The sequence below is a fragment of the Babylonia areolata genome, chromosome 9, assembly GCF_041734735.1.
Source record: "Babylonia areolata isolate BAREFJ2019XMU chromosome 9, ASM4173473v1, whole genome shotgun sequence".
NCBI lineage: Eukaryota > Metazoa > Mollusca > Gastropoda > Neogastropoda > Buccinidae > Babylonia > Babylonia areolata.
The window spans coordinates 41,395,513-41,416,453 of NC_134884.1; the positions used below are offsets into that span (position 1 = coordinate 41,395,513).

At 41.5% G+C, this 20,941-nt stretch overlaps 1 protein-coding gene across 1 annotated transcript in view; it reads right to left on the minus strand.

Moving 5' to 3' along the window:
- Window positions 1-13,034: 13,034 nt before the first annotated feature.
- The window catches only part of LOC143285874 (sodium/hydrogen exchanger 8-like), a 30,119-nt gene continuing 22,212 nt past the window's right edge, over window positions 13,035-20,941 (minus strand). Inside the window, exons 12-15 of the mRNA XM_076593315.1 lie at window positions 18,367-18,509; window positions 16,922-16,996; window positions 14,065-14,208; window positions 13,035-13,337 (exon numbers count right to left, since the gene is read on the minus strand). Of these exons, the coding sequence (XP_076449430.1) occupies window positions 13,179-13,337; window positions 14,065-14,208; window positions 16,922-16,996; window positions 18,367-18,509 (521 nt within the window). The 3' untranslated portion in view covers window positions 13,035-13,178. The remainder of the gene's footprint in view (window positions 13,338-14,064; window positions 14,209-16,921; window positions 16,997-18,366; window positions 18,510-20,941) is intronic.

A 20,941-nucleotide genomic window follows, 5' to 3' on the forward strand; every position in this document is an offset into this window, starting at 1 on the left:
ACCAGATTTTTCTTCCCCAAAGATGTATCTGGACGTTAACATCCAAACATCCCAGATCCCACCCTGCACGATCCATGGGGAATGTGTATCAAGAGTGTTTCTTTCGTCATCAGTTTTCTTTTCATGACAGAGGCGATTCTTCATTTCTATTCAGATTTACTGATGTTGTTGGTACATGCATGCATTCATGTGTGTGTTTGTATTTGTAGGTGTGTGTATGTGTACATGCAAATGTGTGTGTGTGTGTGTGTGTGTGTGTGTCCTTGTGCATTTTGTGTACTCAAGTATACAGACAGGCATCAAATTTTATCTATTTATTTGTTGTTGTTGCTTGTAGCCCAGCAGGAAGGCATCATAATTATTCTGGAAAATGATACCGAATACAAAAGTATAAAAGACATGTTGTTACATATGTTACTAAAGGTAACATTTTGATCCCCCCCAAGATTAGTTTTTTCCTTTTCACATTTTCTTTATCTTATCAGGCAAGGCAGAGATAAAAAGACGTACTAATAAAGATAAAGATTGCGAGATACAGTGTTCTTTATATATACAGCATCCAACAGTCTTTCCATCCATGGCATTTGTATGTAATTATGATTTTTTTTTAATTGAACATCCTCTTTATGAATATGTGGAATACACATTGAGAGGTATGACAATAATAACTGATGCATGTGAATGTGAATATGTATTATATAAAAGATTATAATAAATCCAGGCCATGTATTTTTATGTGTATGCGTATGATGTGTGTGTGTGTGATGTGTGTATGATTCTCTATGACAAACACACATGTCCACTCTTACTTTATTCATACTTTCAGTGGACCACAACGCACAACAGCCTATGACATGAAAACATAACACCACCATGATCACCTTTTTGCAGTGTGTTTATTTTCACCAACATCAGTCATTAAGTAAAGGACTGTTTCACATGTCACGCTGAGCATCCCAACAGTCCCACTTCAGTTCTGAATGCAGTGCCTGTTCCTCCACTAACCTTCCATTGCTCATCTGCATGTACAAATACCACATCATAAATACGCTAACAAGAAAAACAAATACACACACAAAAAAACCAACAACATGCACACAGAAACTGTTGCAAGATTATGGCAGTCACAATGCAACAGAACACAATATAATGCCCCCTATAAGAAATAATAATGTGAATGAGTAAATCTCTACCAAAAATAGAAACAAAAATCTTCACTGTTGTAATGTGAATATGCTAAAAAATATATATATATAAAACACAAACACACACAAACACTCACACACATGTGCATGCACATATGCATGCATGCATGCACATGCACACACACACATACACACACAAATAGATAAATAAATAAATAACAGAACACAACCATGAGGAAGTTACAACTAAACAGAACACAACATAATGCCCCTTAAGAAACAATAAAGTGAATTAATAAAATCTCAATCAAAAAAAAATATACAAATAAAAAAAAATATTCCTTAATGTACTAATAATATCAAGCATAGGGCCATATCAGGACTGTAAAACCATCAAAAAAAAAAAACCCACTCAACCACATCAACACAAAACTGTCACATCTAAAAAATAAAATAACATAAAATAACTACCAAGACAAATCCACAAAAGACAGTATGTGACACCTTATCCTAACCATTTTGCTCATTAGAGCAAATAAGACCAGGCCGTGCTGAGGAATTAAGTCCTTCAGCATTTGTCATCCCAAGAAATTGTTTTAAAGAATTCTTAAAAAAAAAGGAAAAAACAATACTTCAAAGTCTATCAAAGTCCATCAAAAGATCCATAAAAAGGCCATATAGGCAAACTACACTGCAGAATGGACAGCTGGTACCCATCCCACTGTTTACACTTTCACTACCTAATTGCTAGAGCAAAACAGCACAGATAGTACAACATAGACTGCGGAAAAGAGGAGAAAAAAAAAGTGTTATGGCTTGCTTGAAAAAAGGAAAGGGAAACATACTGTGAAGGCAGAAAAAGCAGGCAACAGTGAAGGAAAAACAAAAAGGCAGAAATAAACAGAGCAACAAGAGGAAATTTCTAGCCCAGAATTTCTAGGTAGGGATGCTGTTTACAGTGAAAGCCCCCTACGAATCATCAATATATCTCAACCAAAAACGCATACAAAAATACTGATTGCTATACTAATAATGTCAATTGACTGAATAGATTCTCAAAATAAATTCAAGCAAACAAAAAATCGTAATGACTGCAACAAAACTTGTCAATATCATTAGAATAAAGAGCACACTGATAAAATACAAAAAATACTGACACAAGGTAACCATTTGGAAATACGAGTTTAGAAATACAGGTAATATTGAGACATATTTTTTGTTGTTGCTGTTGTTAATGTTTGTTGTTCCAGAAGGCAAGGCAGGGCTAAGGGGAAGGGGGGTGGGTGAGGGGAGGGAAAGGAGGCGTCTTTCCTTGTAGTTTTGGTGCCAGGACAGCAGCATCTACTTCCAGAACCACAACCACCTTTCATCCCGCCCATGTATCCAAGGCAAGGCAAGGCAAAAAGTTTATTTCAGGTACCCTTCAGCCACACACACAATCACTCCATCTCCATCGAAGCAAGCACCAAACGTTCGAAGGGAGATAACTGTGATGTCGCAGCAATGGGAGATCACCTGCTACAGGAAGCTCTGCACTGCCCACTGTGTAGCGTGTCATTTGTCATGTTTATTTATAGCCTGTCATTTGTCATGTTTATTCATCTTTGTTGGTTATAGCTCAGCAAAATTCACATGGGAACAAAAGGGTTTAAATTCTGAGATGCCAACCTCTGTCAAGTGTTTGAAGGTAAAATCAGGAAATTTGGTAGGAACATTTTGAATTTCATAGGAATACTTGGACTCTGAGCCACATCAGCAAACCAACATTTTATCTAGAAGGCATACAAACACTTGGGCCTACCTGTAACATGGTGTGTAACTGCTACAATTAAGCCGATTGGTCCACTCAATGCTGTATCAATGTAAACCTGCATGCGATTAGCTGAGCACCATCACATGAGACCAAGGTTAGTAGGCCCTTGCCTCATGAACTGATCAATGGGTATAGAGCGTCTGGGTAATATTACGACAGGAAAACATGTGACCATGCTCTGTAGTCGAAAAAGAACTTGTCGGAAAAATTTTGATGTTGGCATAACATCAGAACAAACTGCGATCAAGCATAACAAAATACATCGAAATCGTAACAGTTGGCATCTCTGAATACTATAAAAAAAAAAACAAAATATTGAAAAGGCACAAATACAGTCACATTCATGCACACATAAATGTAAGACATGCCTCTGATGTTGACCATCCCACCAAAATTTCATTACAGGTTTTTTTTGGTTTTATTTCAAAAACTAACCTGAACAAAAATAATTACACATAATACACAAAAGCCATGACATGATAACTGGAACACAAAACAAAAATTGCAGATTGGCACCTCACATATTCTTGGTTCAAAATAGAATAAAACACAGGTAAGCGTGCCCATATATATTGTATTGAATCCTGCCAAAGATAACAATTACTGAAGGTTTTTTAGAAGAAGAAAAATATACAAGTGAAAGGGGCCAGCAGGGCAATAAAATAAGAAGAGACAACAGAAAGAAAACGCAAGAAACAAAGACAGCAACAGAAGAGGAAATTTATAGCACAAATTTCCAGAAGTTGGGGAAACTACTCATTCTGAAAAAGCCTCCATCATCCACACAGAAGGATGCATTTGTCCCCTGAAGCTGTATTCTCATTCAACATATACACTGTATCCCACCCATCAGGAAGACATTATTAACACAGGGAAATGTCCTTGAACAGAATGAAAACTGAGAAGTATTTCATTCTCAAATGGAATGTAAGCTGAGAAACATTTTATGCCATCCTCAAAATTAATGGAATGAAATGTCAGAAGCAGTTTGTACTGCCCTTAAAAGGAATATATTTTTTAAATGAGAAGCATTTTATCCCATCCTCAAATGGAATGAAAAATGTGAATATTGTCAGGTCAGGGGCATAGCCCTTGCTACTGGTACCATGTAACCCAGTACTACCTGCCGCATGTGAAGTCTCCCAACGACGGACCAGGCGGAGGAGGAAACCTTTCCCAACGGCTGTGAAGGCGGAAGAGGTTGACCAAAGGGCAGGGGGAGCTCTTATCCTTGGCTGGAAGTCTCCCTAGGAGACAGAGCTCCAAAGAAAAAACCTGCCCCTGCAGAGGCCGTCCTACACATGGCAGTATCTGCACCTGTGGGACTGTGAGCGTCGTTAGGCGAGAGAGTGGGGAAGGGACTGCACAACTCCTCCTCACTAAAAGAGGAGCTACAAAGACCGGTTTGACGAGAACGACTCTGAAATCTCCAAGCTCCTGAACACACTGCATATACGGCATCAGGATCACATTTCCGATAAAGACTGCCAGAGGAAGGAGAACCAGTTCTTGCAAACCAAGCAACTTGTACAGAAGAGGCTGTGTGAGATGAAGAACACCTGGTAGGAAAGAAAGTCCGAAGAGCTTCAGTCCACTGCTGATGCTCACAACATGAAGACCTTGCATGATGGTCTCCGAGCTGTGTATGGGCCAAGAGTCACAGGATCAACCCCTGTCCTAGCCTTGGACCAGACCACCCTCCTGACAGACAAGAATGACATCCTTGCCCACTGGGCAGAGCACTTCAACACCCTCCTCAACAGGGACTCATCCACATCTGACGAGGCAATTGCAGCCCCCCCACAGCTACTAGTCAATGACTCGCTAGCAGCCCCTCCCACCCAGGTCGAGACCCAGAAGGCCCTAAAGCTGACAACGTCAGGAAAAGCACCAGGAGCAGATGGAATCCAGGCCGACATCTACAAGTATGGAGGCAAGGTGCTGACAGACGAACTGATCGCCCTGTTCCAGTCTATCTGGGAGAGAGGGGAGGTCCCCCAGGATTTCAAGGATGCTTCTACTGCCCACATTTACAAACAGAAGGGAGACAAAACATCCTGCGATAACCACCGTGGAATCTCTCTCCCCTGCATCGCCGGCAAGATCTTCACCCACATCATACTGAACAGACTGGTTGGCCATGTCTCCAACACAGTCATCCCTGAAGCACAGTGTGGCTTCCGCTCAGGCAGGGGAATATGTGACATAGTGTTTGCCGTACGCCAGATGCAAGAGAAATGCCGTGAGCAGAACAAGGAGCTCCACATGGTCTTTGTAGACCTAAGGCCTTTGACACGGTGAACCGCCATGGTCTGTGGAAGATCCTCCTAAAGTTCGGCTGCCCAGAGAGCCTAATCCAGCTGATTGCATCTTTCCACGATGGCATGCAGGCAAGAGTACAGGAAATTACTGACATGTCGGATCCGTTCCCTATGGTAAATGGAGTGAAGCAGGGCTGCGTCCTGGCACCCACACTGTTCTCCATTCTCTTCTCTGCCATGCTGATTGACGCCTTCTAAGACTGTGACCAGGGCATCTACATTCAGTTTCGCACAGATGGCAAACTTTTCAACTTGCGGCGACTCCACGCCAGGTCCATGGTGTTTGAGGCACTGATGAGAGAGTTCCTCTTTGCTGATGACTGCACGCTTGCTGCACACACCCATGAGGACATGCAGTTCATTATGGACAGGTTCTCAACCTCCTGCAGGCGCTTTGGACTCACCATCAGCCTAAGCAAGACTGAGTCTATGTATCAACCAGCCAGCTCACAGAACGCCAGCCCCCCCCCCCCCCCACCAACATGCAATCAAGATCAATGACACAGAGATCAAGTCAGTTGACAAGTTTTGCTACCTGGGAAACACCCTATGCAGCAACGGAGCCCTTGATGCAGAAATGACACTGCGCATTGCCAAGGCCAGCTCCGGCTTTGGCAGGCTCAACAACAGGCCGTGGAACAACAAAGGCATCAGACTCAGCACCAAGATGAAAACCTACAGAGCTGTTGTGCTGACCACCTTGTTGTACTGCTGTGAAACATTTGAAAACAAGAGAACGCTGGCCATTAAGACGAAGCATGAGCGAAGGAAACAGGGCTCAACTTCTGGAGACGTTTTCCATTGCAACACCTGTGGGAAGTGCTGCGTATCCAGAATCAGCCTCTTCTCCCATATGAGATGAGGACACACACCGACAGATAAGCCTGCCTGCCTACTCATCCGTCAGACCGACGGGAGACTCCATCATTATGTCAAAGCTAGATGTTTTAAAGAAATATACACACATGCATGTGCACACATGCACACACACACACAATACAGAGTACACCTTATGTTATCATTGCACAACAAGTGGGCAGTATCTTATTTTGGACAGGATAGCTTCACATTAACCAAACAAACTTTGTCATCAATTTGATTAAGTAAAACAAACAAACAAACCCAGTCACGAAAACAAAATACCAAAAAAAACAAAAAAAACAAAACAACAGAAAACCCACTTGTGCAGGACGGAACAACACAAATTAATTGCACAGGACAAATGCTCACGTGTATCTCTCTCTTCTCCTTATACAAATGACAATGTTCCATACAAGTAGTCCCCTAACACACATGCATACACACACACACACAATATATATATATAATTATATTCTTGACTTCATGAACACTCTCTCTTCCACCTCCAACTTCCACTTCCTGTTGAAAGAAAAAGATAGCATTTACTGGATTCCTTGGCTCAAAACATCTGATGAAAATCACAAAAACGATATATTTCTACTAAAAATATGATTTTTAGGGTATACAAAAAATCAAAATTATAGGAAAAGATATGGTGCTTCCAAAACATTTACCACCACGACTTTTTTTTTTGGAAAGGCCCCAAGGGTGCTCAATGAAACCTATTAAAAAAAAAAAAAAGACTCAAGAAACAGAACATCTGCAGTTTACATTGCATACTATGCAGAAATGTATAACATCTGATGAAAACATCATGAAACTGAAACACACACACACACACACGTAGTACTTGGTACTTAACTTGTCTGACCTGTTATCAAAATTACAAAGAAAAAATGTTGCCAGCCACATATACAGACTTCACCAAAAGTTCAGAACCACTTCATAAAACCATTTTTCTTTTTTTTTTTTCTTTTTTTAACCCTTTCACCGCCAGTCAATTCACAGTACAAAATTCCCTTGTGGTATAAACACAGAAAAGACAGTGGCTAAGAATAGCTGGGGATTCCCCCTGCGATGTATAGAAAATATGGCCTATCCTACCACAGAACATTAAAGAGCAGTAGGTTCATGGATAACAGACCAATGAACGGTCACCTTTCAGTGACATGGGTCCTCTACCACACCTGTGCATAAATGCGGGCGTGGCGGTGAAAGGGTTAATCGAGCAATGATTTGAATTTACGCAGGCTGAGCTGCATATGCTCTACCACCAGCCTTTCAATGAATGCACTAACAACTGGTTCAGACATGTGTACCAGGACTAGCTTCAAAAATGCATTTATAAAATGGATGCTTCAGCCAAAAATTTACAGCTATGCACTCATCAATAAATGATAGCTGTTCTTTCTCATTGTGAAAAATGTAAGTGCGCATGCAAGAAAGCACCTCTGCTTATGAGTGGTGCTCAACACATTGTGTGCATACACCAGTGTTTGCAGAAAATTCATTATCATTTTAAATTAAACATCTTTTCATCATGGCCTCAGGAAGACCCCTGCAAGCTTCCAAGTGGTCTTTTACTTTCTGTGAACACTGAATATACGCTGGCTCTTGCTGTGATGATCAGATCTGACTAGAAAAAATGAATGAATCAATAACCAACCAACGCTGAACAATTCATCATAGGTTATTTTCAAGAAAAGTACAAACACTTCAATAAATGGACTGCGTTATCAGAATAAATCTGAGCAATTGCGTTTCAGAACACTTAACCATGATCTAAAATCATCAATATGATCAGAACAGTTTCATAAGTTGATACACACAAATAACGCATGACAATTAACCATCACAGTGTTACACTGCCTGGTTCATTGCACAGAAACAGATCACAGTGCCACAGTTAACACAGATGCCATAATCACAGGATGGGGTTGTGAGCAGTGTTTTACACACAAAAAAAACCGTCCTGCAAAACAGATCACAACACTATAGTAACATACACCCTATCATCACAGCATTTAAAAGTGCTAAGTTTGCGTAGCGTTCAGAATTTGATCTATGAGGAATTAGTAAAGACAGTTCTGCAAAGATCACTTTTGCAAGCCAGGTATGGACCCTAAACAAGGGAGGCAATGTGTTTGGTTAGCAATGGACAGATCATCCTTTCACAGGACTCGTCAGGCTTATGGGTGCACAGCCTAGTGACTTAAGCATTGGACTTTACATCTTCTGAGGGTCCTGGATTCCAATCCTGCAGGGTCAAGGAAGGAGATGTTTCAGGTCTCTCAGGTCAACAGATGTGCAGACCAGCTGTGCCTGAATCCCTTTCATGTGCAAATGCTCAAAGTTTCAAGGAAGCATCACAGCATGCGGACAGATCCATATATGTGACACACCATCTGCTGAAAAACAAAAATTAAATCTTTTTTTTTTTTTAAGGTGTCAATCCCTGACGTCCGCATAACCCAACGTGCTGATGCAGAACATCAGTTGCGCACATAAAAAATCCCGATGAATCATGTCAGCTTTCTGCGGGTTATGGAAACAAGAACATACCCCAGCATGCACATCCCTGAATAAATATAGAATCCTGCATGGGGGAGAAAAGGGAAGGGGTGGTCATCATGCATGTGAACTCTAAATTAAGGACATTTTTTCTTCTCCACCCACCTCCTCACATCCACCTTTTTTTTTTTCTTTATCAAAAGTACAGATAACCAGCCAATAATTCCTTAACTGTACCAATCATAATGGGGTTGCTATTTATATACTTCATTTTTTGGTTTGGAAAATGATCACTGAATGATAGTGTAACATGCAAAACGAAGAGGTCCAGCTCACTCATGATTCTTCTGCCTTCAAGCCATCTGTAAGAAAGCTTATTCACTGACTACAGACAGAGATTTTTGACTTGCAGTCCTCAAGCTGAAATAATTAACAAACAATTTTGTTGAAAAGATTCTGATGCTGATCAGAAAAAAAATCCAATTATACACACAGACATTCACACACACAAATGCAACACTATCCAAGCCAGATCATATCATGATTAACCACCAAATTAAATTCATAATTATAACTGAATCCACAGTTAAGGTATACTAGCTCACAAAATCACAATCAAGGTAATATATGCTCCAAAGCTAGGAAAATGCCCTATATGCATCCACTGTCAGTTCAACCCTCAACACATGAACAATACATGACTAGATCTGAAAAAAAACAAAAACTGAAAGGGTTGCAATCTCAGCCCTTCTTCCCACCCATAACACACACAGAGAAATGCCAGTATCATAATATAATAAAACACACACTCTCTCTCTCTCTCTCATGTATAAATATATATATATATATATATATATATATCAAGAGTTCAAACACGAGCTGAACAGCTGTGAAACAATTTGTAAAATCTGGGCAAGTTCTTTATAGCTCAATAGATCTGCACGGGGCCACCAGAGGGGGAGAGTTTCAGTTTCAGTAGCTCAAGGGGGCGTCACTGCGTTCGGACAAATCCATATACGCTACATCACATCTGCCAAGCAGATGCCTAGAGGGAGAGAGAGAGACAGTCACAGCAACACAGACTTAACCCCTTGACTGCCACATCCTGGTGAAATGAAACCCATGTGACATGATCTGGAAGTGCAAGCACTTCTTGCTGTGTCCTTTCTAAGTGGCATCACTGGTTTTGCTGAACAAAAGGAATCCAACCCCAGGAGGACCAGCATCCTGACCTGTGAGCTCACTTTTATCACAGTGAGATAAACCAGCAAACTCATCAGCACTGGTCAAGGGTTTAACTCACTCAGTACGGCCAGTCCTCTCTTCTCCTCTACACAGACACCTCAGATGTTCAGTGGGTGTCTCAATGACCCAACCTATAGCTTCCGTCGTCAGAATTGTAGTATTCTTTGTCAACATTCACCTCTTCAGTATAAGAGTCTTCTGCTTGTAATATTTTGATGGTGGTAATTGGGGTGAAACGCTGTTAACGTCGTCTCTTTCGCCGTTCGTATGGAGAGAGTTAAAGAGCACTTGTGGAAGGCACTGACCAACAGAAATGCTAACTTCATTTATACTGTCCACTACCCACAGTAAACACCTCTTTTTCTGCATTTGTGGGCTGAAACTCCCAGGTTCACTTGTATGTACGAGAGGGCATTTAGGTATGTTTGAGCGTTTTCACCCCGCCATGCAAGCAGCCATTCTCCGTTTTCTGGGGTATATATTGCATAAAAAAGAAGACGGCACGCAGAACAGTCTGTAACCCTACTTGTGAAGCACACTGACAAAGGCACATATCCACACACACATATACAAATATACAAATACTCTAGTTTGCTCATGGTTCACAGACACACAAATGTTAACATAAAAAAATCATAATACAATGATATGAACAAGAAATATTCAGTAAAAAAAAAAAAGAAAAGAAAAAAAAGAGAGAAATGGACTCCTCACAACATAAGAACTTGTTTGACAGTCATTACCGCATCAACACTGGCCAAGTACACATACATGCTAACAAAATGTGAAACCACTAATACACCCAATACGCTGCTGTCATGGTTGTCAGTATTGTTCACTTATGCTGCAAGAATAGCAACACCAAAACTAAAAAAAAAAAATAATAATAATAATAATAATGAAAAGAAAGGCAAACAAAAAATAAAAAAAACAAGGAAACAACACACACACACACACACTCACAAACAACACACACACACACACACAGATTAACCCAAACATGAACAGCACATATAAAAGTGAAGGATCTAATCCACTTTGCATTTATTTGCCTTGTGTTTGCACCTTTGATGATTGTCACCAGTTGTTACACATGCCGACATGCGCGTTGACAGGCCATACAGAATAAATACATCTTCCTATCACAGAAATGTGATGTCATTTTACAGGCAACAAGGTGCTCCAGGGGGCCACCCTGTGATTTAACAAAACAAGAAAATACCGTAAAGTTCAGTCTATAAGCCGCAACTTTTTCACCCAGCTTCAACCTCTGCGGCTTATACAATGATGCGGCTTATTTGAGGATTTTAACGATCCCAGGAGTGTCACGTTCTCATCAATTCTTAGCTGCCCTTCAACTCACCAAAATCATGATTTTTGTCCATGAATTTTTGGATGAGTTTCAGGTTAGTGTGCTAACTGTTCACATTTTAAAAATCAAATCCGCACACATTACAGCCTTCAGATCAGCATTCAGTTCTACTCTTCTCAAGTGCACACCCTCATCATTCCGAAAACGTGACATAATGCCTATGATACAGCCTTCAAATTGAAGGCGACTGACCTAGCAGACGACAGTGTAAGCAACAAACCAGCAGCGACCTCCACCTTGCATTCATGTTCATCAAATGAAAGTGAGGCTAAGTCAGCGACAAGATGGCGGAGGAAGCTGTACTGGTTCTCTTCAACTCGGACACTGAAGGTGAAGACGAAGATTTCAGTGGATTCAGTGTGCAGGACAATGTTGAATAAAAGTGACTATCCCTAAATTATGGATCTTATTTTCGTTTGTTTTGGGGTTTTTTGGGAGGGGGGGGGTTGTTTGGTTTTTGTTGGTTTTTTTGTGGCATTAGCAGTATTTTCACTTGCTTTTCATTGTGTGGTTTCCGCTTGTGTTTATTTCCTAACCTACAGTATTGACAGATTTTCTGTAGTATCGGTATGTGTTCTGGTACCGGTAATAAGTGCGGCTCATAAACCAGTGCGACTTATGTGTGTATGAAGTTCAATTTTTTTCAAAATTCAGTGGGTGCGGCTTATACACCAGTGCGCTCAATAGACTGAACTTTACTGTACTTCATCCTAACATCAGGCACTAAAGACTGTATAGCACGCTGCACTAAATTCGTCTCCAAATGAACTGCAGATGAATTGTAGGAGAGTCAAAGTCATAACACATGTAGGCTCAATAGAATAGGGAACAGCTACAGGACTTCAAATGCTGTGAAAAGTGAAGTGTAATATCAGTTTGCAGAAGCTGAGAAAATCTATCATATGACTTATGATCAGAGGCACTTGGTAAATTCATGGAATCAAGATACTATAATTATAATTTCAGTTTCCAACATCATTATTGTTGATCTCTCTCTACATTATTTATAGATTCAGTTTCCAACAACATTATTCTCTCTCTCTCTCTCTCTCTCTCTCTCTATATATATATATATATATATGTTTTGTTCTGCTCCCATCTCCTTTTCTCTCTTCTTTACAAGGAAAGGAGGAAGAGGAAGGAAGAGGAGAGTGGTTGTTGATTAAAAAAAAAAAAAAAGGGGGGGGTGGGGGGGGGGGAGAGGGCTGGGGGGGGGCTTGGGGGGTGGACGGGTGCTGATGGAGGGGGTGTTATAATCTTCATGCCAAAAACCATAACAGTATTCAACCTGAGGATTTCTTGCTGATCTTTCACCACAGTGAACAGGGACTGGTAACAATTGACGTCTATGTGTGTGTCTGTGTGTGTCTCTTTGTCTGTGTGTGTGTGTGTGCGTGCATATGCGTGTGCAAGTGTGTGAATACTCATGCCTGCATGCACCACCCTTTCCCTCTCCTTAAAAATATTATCCACACTTCTGCACATCTTTTCCCATTCTCACAAACGGTTCATAAACTTGAAACATGTAAAGGCACCTTTGATCACAAACTCCATATGGAAGAAAAGAAAAGAAAAAAAAAGATCACATATTATGCATGGATGGAATCTACACAAATCACTTCAGGCAATGAACAACTGTTGGCTCTGCGTATATCCAAGCACAAACATACGCGCACGCACACATACACACACTCACACACACATGAATACAAAGATGCATGCACATACATCAATCTTTATACACACATGCATCCTCGACACACACACACACACACACACATGCAATACTGGGATTACCAACCTCAAAACACACACACACACACACAACACACACAGCATACAAAGATGTGACTGCACCTCAGCCCCATCCCCCTAACACACACCACTGTGACGACCCATCCTGACCCCAACTAACGACTGCTGCGGGCAGGTGAGGAGAGCCGTGTCTCCTCCATCTCCAGCACGTTCCCTCCCTTCTCCTCGTCCTCGGACTCCGAAGGGGCGGCCCGCACCTCCTTGTACCACTTGCGAGTCAGGCTGTCCACCTTGCTGCGGCCCTCACGCACCTCCTGCACGCCCCAACACGGCCAGTGTGACACAGGTAAACAGCAATGTTGTTTTGACATAGAAACAACAGTGTCGTTTTCACACAGGAAACACAAAAATAAATGTCGTTTTGACACAGAAAACAGCGTGTCAATTTGACACAGGAACCAGCTATATATATATATATATATATATATATATATCCATGCCTTGAGAAACTGAAAGTGAAACTGGAGGTACCACAGCACTGTGTACCCGTTTGGTGATTCAAGATTCAAGATGATTTATTCAAATATAGGTCAAGGACCCTTATGAAGGGGTGTGTGAACATAAAGTAATGGAAACACCATAATGCAACATATATGGAAAGTATAACATCACTTTCAAACGTAAAGTAGCCTAGTTATGAAACACAATGCAGAAAAATAAAATACAATAAACACAAGCCGCATGCAGCAAAATAAGGCCAAATGAATACACTTAATAGCCAAAAAAAAGCGTAAGACGAGACAGAGCGTAAACCTGACAAGATGGCGTGGAGAGCCTTGCCCAAAGGAATGATTCAGTGCTTATAGCTTTTATAGGCGTTTGATTGGCTAAGAGCGGACCGGACAAGACGGGTCGTCTTTTCACTGTTAGCCGTGCGAAATTTGGCCAAGCAGAGCAAACCGATAGGCCTAGTTTGCATCAGTTTGACATGGTACAGTATATGAAACCAAAAAATCAGTACACTCATGACGTAATGGTTACCTGTTTAGTGAAGCGGCGGGTGAAGAAGGGGATGAGGTACTTGACGTCCAGCTTCACGAAGCCCTTCAGGTGCGACTTTATCTGGCTGGCTTCGTACTCCTCCTCCGTCAGCTCTGACAGGTGCTCGGAGTCCACTGTCCCTCCCTGAAGTCAATGAACCTCTCTTACAACACAGCATTCTGTAGTCTGTGGCACGGAGTGTTGGCCTAATCCACTGTTCCTCCCTGAAGTCAATGAACCTCTCTTACAACAGAGCATACTTTAGTCTGTGGCACAGAGTGTTGGCCTAATCCACTGTTCCTCCCTGAAGTCAATGAACCTCTCTTACAACAGAGCATACTGTAGTCTGTGGCACAGAGTGTTGGCCTAATCTACTGTTCCTCCCTGAAGTCAATGGAGTTTATTTTACACCAAACTATTTTGCTTTTAAATAAAAATTGTGTGGGACTAGACGCCTAACCAGTGTAATGACCCAACATGCTGGTCATGTCTTGAGGGCCTACTTACTTACAGTGCAACATGGAATGACACGCTTGACAGGATGCGTAGGGAGTAGTCAACTGGCCATTATGAGGAGTGGTGGCCTACTCATCTTATGTCTGTCTTGGAAGTGAGAGAATCTGAGGGTATGGCACTGAATCCCACACTCACCAGAATTTCCTTCCCTTCCTCTTCACCTTGAGTGGTGGTGGTCTGGATGCTAAAAATTCGGATGCGATGACAAACAGAAGTACAAAGCTTAAAACAAACCCACGGCAACAAAAGGGTTGTCCCTGGCAAAATTCTAAAGAAAAACCCACTCTAATATACATGTGTGCACATGCACATGACTGGAACTGAAACCTGACTGGACGGAAGCAATAGCCGAGTGGTTAAAGCGTTGGACTGTCAATCTGAGGGTCCCGGGTTCGAATCACGGTGACAGCGCCTGGTGGGTAAAGAATGGAGATTTTTATGATCTCCTAGGTAAAAATATGTGCAGACCTGCTAGTGCCTGAACCCCCTTCTTGTGTATATGCAAGCAGAAGATCAAATACGCACATTAAAGATCCTGTAATCCATGTCAGCGTTCAGTGAGTTATGGAAACAAGAACATACCCAGCATGCACACTCCCGAAAACAGAGTATGGCTGCCTACATGGCGGGGTAAAAATGGTCATACACGTAAAAGCCCACTCGTGTGCATACGAGTGAACGCAGAAGAAGAAGAAGAAGAAACCTGACTGAATCTCACAGAAAAAGATGATCACCAAACAGGCAGCTGTCAGTCAGCTCTACCCAAGTAGGGCTGGGCTATGATAGATGAACTAGAGGCAACATTGATCTGATACCTGAGCTATTAGCAACATGATCCAATAGCTGGGCAAGAAGCAACATGATCCAACTGCTGGGCTATTAGCAACATGATCCAACTGCTGGGCTATGAGCAACATGATCCAACAGCTGGGCTATGAGCAACATGATCCAATAGCTGGGCAAGAAGCAACATGATCCAACTGCTGGGCTATGAGCAACATGATCCAACTGCTGGGCTATGAGCAACATGATCCAACAGCTGGGCAAGAAGCAACATGATCTGATAGCTGGGCTATAAGCAAATGAATTGATAGCTGGCCTATAAGCAACATGGTTTGATAGCTGGGCTATGAGCAAGATGATTTGATAGCTGGACTAGAGGCAACATAATCTGACAGTTTGGCTATGAGCAACATGATTTGATAGCTGGGCTAAAAGTGACATGATCTGATAATTGCCAATAGCTGGGCTAGAAGCAACATGGTTTCATTGCTGGACTATGAACAGCATGGTTTGATAGCTGGGCAATGAACAGCATGGTTTGATAGCTGGGCTATTAGCAACATAATCTGATAGCTGGGTTATTAGCAACATAATCTGATAGCTGGGTTATTAGCAACATAATCTGATAGCTTGGCTAGAAGCAACAACGTTTCATTGCTGGGCTATGAACAACATGGTTTGGTAGCTGGGCTATGAACAGCATGGTTTGGTAGCTGGGCTATGAACAACATGGTTTGGTAGCTGGGCCAGAAGCAACATGATTTGATAGCATGGCTATGAGCAACATGATTTGATAGCTGGGCTTTGAGCAACATGATTTGACAGCATGGCTATGAGCAACATGATTTGATAGCCGGGCTTTGAGCAACATGATTTGATAGCAGGGCTATGAGCAACATGATTTGATAGCTGGGCTTTGAGCAACATGATTTGATAGCTGGGCTTTGAGCAACATGATTTGATAGCATGGCTATGAGCAACATGATTTGACAGCATGGCTATGAGCAACATGATTTGATAGCCGGGCTTTGAGCAACATGATTTGATAGCAGGGCTATGAGCAACATGATTTGACAGCATGGCTATGAGCAACATGATTTGATAGCCGGGCTTTGAGCAACATGATTTGATAGCAGGGCTATGAGCAACATGATTTGATAGCCGGGCTTTGAGCAACATGATTTGATAGCCGGGCTTTGAGCAACATGATTTGATAGCTGGGCTTTGAGCAACATGATTTGATAGCATGGCTATGAGCAACATGATTTGATAGCATGGCTATGAGCAACATGATTTGATAGCCGGGCTTTGAGCAACATGATTTGATAGCAGGGCTTTGAGCAACATGATTTGATAGCCGGGCTTTGAGCAACATGATTTGATAGCCGGGCTTTGAGCAACATGATTTGATAGCTGGGCTTTGAGCAACATGATTTGACAGCTGGGCTAGAACCACGATGATCTGATGGCTGCACTACTATTGACATGGTTTGATAGCTGGGCTAGAAGTAACATGATTTAACAGCTGGGCAACACAATTTGGTTTGAGCAAACTCACCAGTTCCTTGGTTTTACTCATGGACACCTCCTTCTTGTGCTTTCTCTTCCTTCTCTTGTCTGAAGTGTTCACCAGCTGAAAAGGGAAGTGGGCGCCATTACAGTCCTCATCAGGGAAAACAGCATGAGATCAAGTTAAAAGCAAGAAAGAAAAATGATCAGACATTAGCTCTCAGTCTTTGAGTAAAAAAAAAAACAACAACAGCAAAACAACAAACAAACAAAAAAAAGGGTATGAAAAGAAAAAGCACACATGCAAGATTTTAAGTTTTAGTTTCCTTTCACCCCCTTTGGAGTAAGGATAACTGTAGTTAAAAAAACAAAAGAAAAAAGAAAAAACAAATAACTGTGTCAACAACATAAATGTATCCAACACAACATAAAACTAAAAAAGAATACTCACATTCAAAGCGTATCAAAATAACCTGTAAAAGTGCCAAGGAATACTATGAAGAAATTAATGGTAGAACTATCTCTTACATTAGTGTACGGTAGAACTATCTCTTACATTAGTGTACTCTTTGACAGTAGAGCTGGACTTCTCTTTTAAGTAATAATTTTTCAAACAGACATAATTATACCATCTTTATAAATTTTGAAACCAAAAGCAAAAATTTTCTTGAATTTGAAGATTTCAGGTTACAACAATTTTAACAACCTAGAAATAAAGAAAGCGTTCGGGAATCGATTCTTGTTGAAAATGATGATAATGAGTACATTATAAAATGAAACTCATCTCAAGTCACTGATAAATTACATCATTGCACAATCTTTCATCATGTGGTATACCGTGACTCCGTCCAGTTTCAACTGATAACACACACCCATAAACACACAACACACACAACCTCACACACAACACAACCTCAAACACACACACACACACACACACACAAACACACAACAAACCACAACCACCCTCATCCTCCAATGCTCCCTCCCCTCCAAGCACAAACACACATCTACAAAACACCCACACACACACACAAACACACACCTACAAAACACACACACACACACACACAAACACACAAAAAAACCAAAAAAAACTCACCACACACACACACACACACACACACACACGCACACACACACACACACACACACACACAAAAACTCACCACACACACACACGCACACACACACACGCACACGCACACACACACACACACACAAACCAAAAACACTCACCACACGCACGCACACACACACACACACAAACCTACAAAACACCCACACACACACACAAACACACACCTACAAAACACCCCCACACACACACAAACACACACCTACAAAACACCACACACACACATACAAACACACACAAAAACCAAAAAAAACTCACCACACACACACACACACACACACGCACACACACACACACACACGCACACACACACAACACCACACACACCCACCCCACACCCCCACAGAGCGGCAGACCTTGAGGAGAGGCATGGTGCTGCCCCCGAGGAACATGATGGTGAAGAGGACGATGATGAGGGTGGCCGTCACCAGCACGTAGCGTTTCTCCGCAGACATGTCCAGGTGCAGACTGAGGGCAAAGGCCACCGCACCCCGCAGCCCTGTGGTGGAAACAGTTCTCAGTTTTCTGTTTCAGTTTCTCACGGAGGCATCACTGCATTCAGACAAAGCCATGTACCCCACATCACATCTGCTAGGCAGATGCTTCACCAGCAGCATAACCTAATGTGCACAGTCAGGCGTTTGAGTGCATGCATATACCGTAAAGTTCAGTCTATAAGCCGCGACTTTTTACTCCAGCTTCAACCTCTGTGGCTTATACAATGATGCGGCTTATTTGAGGAATTTAACGATCCCGGGAGTGTCACGTTCTTGTCTATTCTTAGCTGCCCTTCAACTCACCAAAATCATTTCTGTCCATGAACTTTTGGATGAGCTTCAGGATAGTGTGCTAACTGTTCACGTTTTATGAATCAAATCCGCACACATTAAAGCCTTCAGATCAGCATTCAGTTCTACTCTGCTCAAGCATACACCCTCATCATGCCGAAAACGCGACGTTATGCCTATGATGCAGCCTTCAAATTGAAGGCAATCGACCTAGCAGACGACAGTGCAAGCGACGAACCAGCAGTGACCTCCACCTTCATGTTCATGAAGTGAAAGCAAGGCTGAAGTCAGTGACAAGATGGTGGAGGAAGCTGTGCTGGTTCTCTTCAACTCAGACACTGAAGACGAAGATTTCAATGGATTCAGTGAGCAGGATGACGTTGAATAAATGTGACTATCCCTAAATTATGGATCTTATTTTCGTTGTGTTTATTTATTATTTTTTTGTGGCACTAGCAGTATTTTCGCTTGCTTTTCTTTGTGTTGTTCCCGCTTGTGTTTATTTCATAACCTACATTATTGACAGCTTTTCTGTAGTACTGGAAATAAGTGTGGCTTATAAGCCAGTGCGGCTTATGTATGTATAAAGTTCAATTTTTTCCAAAATTTAGTGGGTGCGGCTTATATACCAGTGCACTCAATAGACCGAACTTTACGGTACATTTGTGTAGCTATTAGACTGGATTTCTTCAAAATAATCTTGTCAGAGGACAACACTTTTGTTGCCGTGGGTTCTTTTTCAGTGCATGCTGCACACAGGACCTTGGTTTTACATCTTATACAAGTGACTAGACGCTCAGTTTAATTTTGCAGTCACACGTGGCAGAAAGGGCGAGACTGGAATTTGAAACCAAACCTCCGTGGGCATTGGTATGCTGGCAGATAAACATCTTAACCATTCTGCCAACTTCCTCCTGTGGAAACATCAGTCACCCATCTCGCTTTTTTTTCACCCCCCCTTAATATTTCAGTTTTGTTGATATGCATGTGTGGGGGGGTGGGGGTGTGGGTGTGGGTGTGCATGTGTGTGTATACCTCTGTGTCTGACTGACATGTTGCTGTTAAGCACTTTGTCAAGTTTAAAATCGAGATATAAATGTACCATTATTATCATCATTATTATCATTATTATTATTATCATTATTAGTGGGTAAAACCTGGGGGAAAAAAAAAAATATATATATATATATTTAAAAAAATAATAAGAATAGAGACACAGATACAGCATGGTACACTGTGCTGGCACCTCACCCATACACCTAAGCGTCGACTGACACACTATACCACAGTACACAACTGCAGTTTCCAGGATTCCTGAGACCATGTCTCTCATTGTCCCTTCTGTCTACAAGTGAAGTTATATTAATTCAGGTTAAAAATCAACACCCATTTCAGTGATACAGTTGACAAGGATAACCATCCCAAGAATATGACAGAAAAGGGACCTATTCTAACACAACACTGACACCACCAGAACAACAACATGTTCAGATGGGGGCAGCGAAAACGCCAATTTTTAGGCTGGGTGGTCTATGTGAGATTTGAGCTCCGCACTCTACGAACTAAGCCAGACAGGCACCTGATTCCTCGTGTTCAGTTTAAAAGTTTTTCAACAAAGAAAACAAAACAAAAGAGAGGCAAGGCCTTCAAGATTCACTTGTGATGAATTAAGTCCCCTAGCATTAATTACAGAATAATTTCCCTTTTTTACTATCTGCACCAAAACGTTTGCAAAATAAATAAAAATTCCATGCTTAGCAAAAGAAGTTCCTGTTTGAACAAAAAATGATAATAATGACTCTTCTTGTTGTTGTGTCAGAATAAGAGGTCAAGGTGCCAAGTTTAGAGAATACAAAAAATATAAATATAACAGTAAATGCAGTTTGCATATAATTAGGCTTCTTTTTTTTCTTTTTTTGTGCCCATCCCAGAGGTGCAATATTGTTTTAAACAAGATGACTGGAAAGAACTGAATATTTCCTATTTTTATGCCAAATTTGGTGTCAACTGACAAAGTATTTGCAGAGAAAATGTCAATGTTAAAGTTTACCACGGACACACAGACACACGGACACACACACACACACACAGACAACCGAACAGCGGGTTAAAACATAGACTCACTTTGTTTACACAAGTGAGT